The sequence below is a fragment of the Opisthorchis viverrini genome (assembly GCF_000715545.1).
Source record: "Opisthorchis viverrini unplaced genomic scaffold opera_v5_96, whole genome shotgun sequence".
Taxonomy (NCBI): Eukaryota; Metazoa; Platyhelminthes; class Trematoda; order Opisthorchiida; family Opisthorchiidae; genus Opisthorchis; species Opisthorchis viverrini.
This window is the reverse complement of record NW_008751749.1, coordinates 118379-125457: the sequence shown is the minus strand read 5'-3', so window position 1 is coordinate 125457 and position 7079 is coordinate 118379. Positions and strand designations below refer to the sequence as shown.

At 43.6% G+C, this 7079-nt stretch overlaps 1 protein-coding gene across 1 annotated transcript in view; it reads right to left on the bottom strand.

Annotated features, from left to right (window-relative positions):
- Positions 1–7079, bottom strand: part of T265_05114 (hypothetical protein) — a gene marked incomplete at both ends in the record, with an annotated part of 56075 nt that overhangs the window by 6503 nt on the left and 42493 nt on the right. Inside the window, 2 exons of the mRNA XM_009170038.1 lie at positions 2349–2466; positions 6023–6193. Of these exons, the coding sequence (XP_009168302.1) occupies positions 2349–2466; positions 6023–6193 (289 nt within the window). The remainder of the gene's footprint in view (positions 1–2348; positions 2467–6022; positions 6194–7079) is intronic.

The window sequence follows — 7079 nt, the reverse complement described above, 5'->3', positions numbered from 1 at the left end:
AGTCGCTACGACACTCGAGATATCGAGATAAATGTAGTGACGAGAGATTCAGTTGGGTTCTCGCAAAGCCAAATTTGTTTGCAAATAAGTGCATTTCTCTAATTTCGTACAATTTGGTTTCAAGTAGAACATAAGGTTGACGGAAACTCGGGGATTGCACCTACCGGGTGAGCTCCAAGAACGGCATCAACCACCTTAAACCCAAGGAGAACCAAGAACTAGAGTTGACATCAGAACAAGAACACATACTTACGTTGAATGCATTTAGAAGTTTATTTCTACTAGTTTATTTTTACTGACTGGATATTGTGTATTTACTAACCATTAGCTGAAACAAACATCAAAGCTTATTTTCAAATCGATGCTTATCGTATTCATGCCTCATGTCGTTGTAGTCAGTGAAACCACATGTATTTGTGACCTCTGTTGATTTAGTTCAAATGTGGCGCTAAGAATAATCGCGAAAGGCTATGCCAAGTAAGGTGTCCCCGACATGTGCTCCCACTAGAGGAAGAACGCTGTACTTTTTTTGAAACCTGAAAGTGCAAGTGATCAGTGCTAAAAGTGCAGGGACATTGCAACTAGTTCGTCCTTATCGGGACACATCAACAATACATATTTCACAAATCTCTAGGGAGATTCGAACCACCGAACTTTTGTGAACACACATTGCCGTTTATTGTATAACGGAAGGCTGCGTGGTGGCGCCATGTGCTATCTAAAAGCGCACCAAGTGCCCCGCCAACCACCTTTGGCTGATTAATGCAGTTAGCAACTAAAATGTCGCGGATTCTGCTTTCCGCAGAGCTTAGAGCAATGTGCAATACCCTTGTTTTCGACATGGATGTACAACTCTATAGCGATTTTCTGTTCTTTAGCTTGGACTGGCTCCAAATGCCAGATGAGACCCAGATCTTCAGTCTTCCCGTATCCTTATAACCGGAAACACACCTTTCATGCCGCAACTTAACTTTGCTGATAATGCTGCATTTTCTGGCAGGGTTTTTGTAGCCCATCGTTTCAGTTACCTCAGACAATTTTTATTGGGAGTCAAGTAACATAAATCACTTGAACAGGAGAACATGAATTTTGATTGGTTCGCTTCTGATGAAGGTTGTCCGAGGTGGCCGAAAAGTTGAGCAGTAAAAAAACCAGTGCCCCAAATGCGAGACTAATCAATAGGCTAAACCCAATGCCCCAACTTTTCAATCACGTCCGTGCTTAGTAGGGTACGGACAAACTCAAAGTGAATGTGTAGGCTGTAAGGTACGGAGAAACTCAAAGTGGATGTGTAGGCTGGCTGTTAGTAAACTTCATTCATCATAGGAGAGTTTTAAATAAACTAATCGGGCTTCAGCACAGATTCGGAAAACTGCCTGCATAGGCGGACGAAGAAAAAAGAAACAAACAATCAGGCTGAAGCAAGGAAACTACGAAAAATAGAAGACACCGTCACAACCAAGCAGAATCAAGGAAGGAAGACCACAACGAAACACAAACCGGGAATGAACACCAACTACAAACAGACCCGGAACACCCCAGAACAGCCATCCAACAAACCAATAGAATAAGAGGCGTACAGACCACAACGCAGCAAAATATACACGGCTGGTCCTACGATAATAATACCAACCTGCCAATCACATGACAGGATACATAAACGCAGCTAGGCACGGAGGAAGCACCCATTCAACTGCGCACTGACGATGTCTCCTCGACTGGGGACGAAACGTTTGCGAGCCAATTACCAAGCTCGGAGAACAGATCAACTGCCATCCGATCAATCACTGGTATAATAGGGTGCTTAGTCTCAAAAGGTAAAGCAGCTCATCGGATGCGACCTCCTACGTGAAGTACACCGTGATCGTACAAGGGATTCAATTTGCGAAGTGGATCAATCACTGGTATAATAGGGTGCTTAGTCTCAAAAGGTAAAGCAGCTCATCGGATGCGACCTCCTACGTGAAGCCGTGAGTGATCGTAGAAGGGATTCAATTTGCGAAGTGGACTGGCGGACGAGACTAATATACGCTTGTCACACGTGTACCGTTCACATGAAATCAGTCACGGTGCCTCAAATGAACAACTCAGCATTTTCAGCGAGGCGGTGGTTGTAGAACAATATGTGAACAGGTGTGGTAAACGACAATGGACTGGACTTCGAACTTGCGGCTTACACACAATGCACCAATTCGACTAGAAATGGCAGACTGGCGAGTATGCGACGTCCAAACGAATAATCACTCTACTCATATCACTCAGTATTGCCTTTGGGACATTCTTGCAGAATTCTACATGATTCTATAACACTGGGATCGAACGATCTGGAAGACTGAGTAGATACTCACCTGATAATCCACCGACATCCATTTTCTTTAGATTTTTGGCTTCCAAAATGTTGATAGTGAGCTTGCCAGCCGTTGGTACATAGCGCAGCGAGAAGCATATATCACCCAACCTGTTTTCCTGTAAAACAAGGAGCACAGAGCCTCGCTGATCGTACGACGGACAGAGTTCTGACAAGAATACATTTACATTTAAGAGAGACACTTTCCTGTAAAACAAGCAGTACAGAGCCCTGTTGATCGTACGACGGACAGAGTTCTGACAAGAATACATTTACATTTATAGAGAGACACTACTTATAAGTAATTAAGTAAGTCCATCAAAGACGACACCTGTTTCGGGACTCATCAGATAGACTCGACTCACGGATTTGCTTGAACCCTACGTTGTGGCTGGACACTATATATGCGGTTGGACAATCATTTTCAAATTTGAAAGGTGTTTAATATATTATTCAACTTACTGTGCTGCACAAAGGCTGTCTCAAACGTCAATATAGTGAATAGCATTCACGTATCATTGAATTATTTTCGATTAAATTACACAAACTAACTAAACGGGGTTCAGCTGATATCAGACAAACTTCTCAAGGGAGGGATGATAAACTGCGCGTTTGGGAGGACTTTACTCACACAGTCTGGCTCCTGGGATTGGTTTCACATCAGTCCAACAAAACCATCAAGCGAGCTACTAAGGTTCATCGACGGTGATAGAAGGTGAGATGTCCTACAGAACCTGACTGGATGAACAAACAAGAGCATTGTGGCAAGAGCATATTGTACTCCACAATAAATAGAACAAGCAGCCTGTTGAGCTCCGTGTCATCATTTCATTTTAGACCAATTCCAAATGCCTCGTTATTGTACCTTTCAAATCCTTAGTTCGCTCGTCCATCCATTACTTATCTATTTTCTGGCAAGCCTGGTCCGTGAAGGATATATGAACACATATTTCTTGTAAGCCTTTAAAGCGTTTCTATGGTCTTTCAGTGTTTGAGCCCCATATATACGCCAAAAATTACAACCATAGGACGAATGTGGTGTAAACACGTAGGATATTATAAACCGCAGAAAACGTGCACGTGGTGAGATGGCTCAGTGGTTGGAGCGCGAATTTACTGACCGGAAGGTCTGTGGTTCGAATCCGACCTCCGCCTCTTGACTTCCCCTGTCTAGGATTGGACAACCCGGCAGTATCCCAGCCCCCATAATTTCTTCGGTTGGCATGACAGCTAGGCACCGAAATGGTGTTACAATTGAACGGCAATAAAACTAAACGTGTCTGAGCGTGTCTGAATGTCCGCCATCCATATCACATGAGACTAGGTAGGGGAACAAAAACAAAGCGTAACGAGAATGAGTTTCAAACTATTCGGATATCAAATGAACCGCACTGACAACTTTTGTTGTGTTCTAAATCTTGGACCCAGATCTTAAATTTCGCCTGACTGCACTGAGGATATCCGGCCGGTTGGTGATGAAACGTTTGCAACAAAATTGCCGAGCTCGGTAAACAAACGAGCGAACAACAATGCAACATTTACCGTTCTCGTCAAAATAGGCTCAACTTGAACTCAAAGATGTTAATCCGTCTGCACACTGGTGTGGACAGCGCCTTTCTAACCATTGTTTTTCGCTGCAAAAATTATCCTTTCTAAGTAAGATATGTTGAGAGGAATAAAGTTGTGTCGAAACGCAGTAGCAATGAAGAGTAAGTGCCCAATGATCCGGATGTCCGGTTCATCTGTTTGCGAACGAGACAGAAGGAAAATGAATTTATTTCGACAAATAAAAGTCACTTGGTTGGACAGACAAAACCCTGGAAAATTCTTGGAGAGAAGTCGTGCTAGCTTGTATTATTTGCGTTGGAATCATCCTTGGCCGATTCAGGAAGTTAGTTTGAGTATGCCATTCACTATGAAACTCAGAAGGCAGTTCCTTCAGGAGGGTCAGCTTTGAATATAAGAAAAATCCCTCCAACTTGCTTTCTTTTGAATGGATAGGATGGTGTTGACAAGATACTGTCGATCCCTCGAGCCGAGATGGCTCAGTGGATAGAACGCGAATTACTGACCGGAAGGTCTGTGGTTCGAACCCAACATTTTCATCTCGACTTCCCCTGTTCAGGCTTGGGTAATCTCGCAGTATCCTAGCCCTCGTGCTTCCTTCTGGTGGTGTGGCGGCTAGCCACTGAAAGGTTTCTACAGCTGAACGATTGTTTTCTGATCCCTTTTGTGAATTAACAATAACCGGTAATAATCTTCCCTATTTGTTTTTACTAGTATCGAGTGACGTGGTCTATGCCTGTTTATCACATTGACGTTTTTCCTGTTTCTTCCGCATTCTTGCTCCCACTTAACTTTTATTTGTTTTTCCCTTGCTGGTATCCAGATTTTGGTTGCCTGGCCGTCTTCGCCGGAAACCGAACATGGAACCCTCGGATGGCATCCACAACAGGTTGTCTACTACACCCGTCTGCCATCGTCATCTATTTTTGAAGAGCATGGTCACAAACATAGAAAGTGAATGCAAGCGACGAACGCGAAAGGGTAACAGAAGAATATGAGATAAAAGAGGGAAACGTCTCATTCGAAGTCATGTCCGCAGCAGTTCCAGTCATATGAGATGAATTCCAACGTATGTAAAAATTTTGGCATTCAACGCCATGTGCCACACATAAAAGTGTCGTAAGTACGCAGAGAGCCCACAATGGCAAGCAAACACAAGTCACTGATTGTGACCTTAGGAAGTCCCAGTACAATAACAGCCCTGGCGGACTAAAGAAAGCAGATCCCTCGATAAGAGATGATCATTGGTTGGTAAACTAAAAAGTCAACATCACAACCGATTGCACGTCAGGCTGAGATGATGGTGGGGGAATATTCACCAGCACCATACTTCTGCTTCTTCTCATTCCGCACTGTCACTCCGCAGCCATCCGAGACTATGCTGACATCTATTACAGTTGCTCGTTGATCTCGAACAGCGATTAGGTCAGGTTTGATGAAGGACGTCGAAGTAGGTGCTCCTAACTCCTCAAAAACAGTGTATCCCAGTGGACGGAGACGTTTCGCGAGTCCCCTCGCAACCCGATTATGACGAGCACATCTGGCGTCATGCGTGGTCCAGCAGGATTCCAAAATATGCACCAAGCTTTCCGGTTGGCCACAGCTTCCACGACATAAGATCAATGCCCCTTATTACGTCTTATCTGATGCAGTCTCCTAGTATTGTTCTCAAGAAGCCTTAATGAGTATTCTAGGTTTTACACATGCTGCTTTATCACGCTACTGGTTGGAAACGCCAAACTCATCTATTATTCCTAGTATTTTCGGCCTGTCCCATACCCTTACCCAAGTGTATTGACCTTTTACCCCGTCTGACTTTTTGTATCTGTAGTTGTATACATCACTACTGTCTCCGGGAAGCCTTACTGCCTTACTGCTTTTTCTTCTGCTCTCGCCGATGTGAGCTATTGTCGACCATAAGTCCTGTGTACTTCATACTGTTTACTGGCCGATTCGTTCTTAGAACCAATTGTCAATACTTTATCCACTGTTCTCTTCCGTCTGTTACTACTGTGCCAAACCTACTGACAACACTACTGAAATAGCTTCAAGACTTCTGTGAGGTCTCAAGTCAACCAAATATTTCTAGTCGTAAAAAATTGAACTTACCTTTTCATCATCATCCGGTGGACTCAGATCTCGCCATTCCTCAATGACGCGAGCTAGATCGACAGAGCCCAAGGGCACTTGAATCTGACCAATCTGATCGTGTTTTGAAAATCGATCAAAGTCGTACACGTTAAAGACCAGCGTTTTTCCTGCCACTTCTGCGTATGGTACCTAATGGACACGGGTGATAGGGATAAAATCAAGTGTGAGTTCGAGTGCAAACTGAAGGAAGACCCTACGTTTGTGGTGGCAGTGACAGTCAGGTTAACTGAATCGTTTATTGTCACAAGTGCACCCCGTTTCTCTTCCCAGGGTGCATACCGCTCTTTCAAGTAAAGCATAGCACCTATTCAGAAGCAACGTGAAAAATTTTCAACACTTGGATACCGGGTAACATTTACTTGTAGTCGATCGATGGAGATCTACACCACCGTTACCGCACAGGAAATAACGACTCTGCCGAGGATTAGAAAAAGTACAGGATGTTCTCAGGCCTGAGAACATCACAAACGAGAGATTCAGCTGGGTTCCAGGTGAGTCTCTCGAAAAACCAACTTAGTTTGCAAAGGAGTGTATATTCGCTAATTCTGAAGATTATTTTCACGTATTTTATGGAGACAACAGGTGGACGGACGTCCTAGGACGATCGTCAACGACCTTCTGATAGCTTCAACCTGCAAGACCCAGATTCTGTGTACGCGTCGACAACACAAGGTTTTGCTCCACTTTACTTCAGGTCTCTCAATCCATGGCAATTGTTCATAAATCTTTGAATTTCTGCCTGCATATTGATATTTTTTTCTAGAATATGTAATTTCTGAATTTGCGTGCGACTGGCGTATTTGTAATTCGTTATTTTTTCCTCTCTGTCTCTAATCAGTTTACTTCAAAAACAACTTTCATTAGAGCAGAATTGAATCCACACTTGCTAGGATTGCATTAGGATTGATTGCACACACAAAACGACGTAGAAGAGGTTAGCGAATTTACACTCATTTGCAAACCAATTTGGTCTTTCGAGAGACTCACCTGGATTTTCAGCAAACTTATGAGTAGT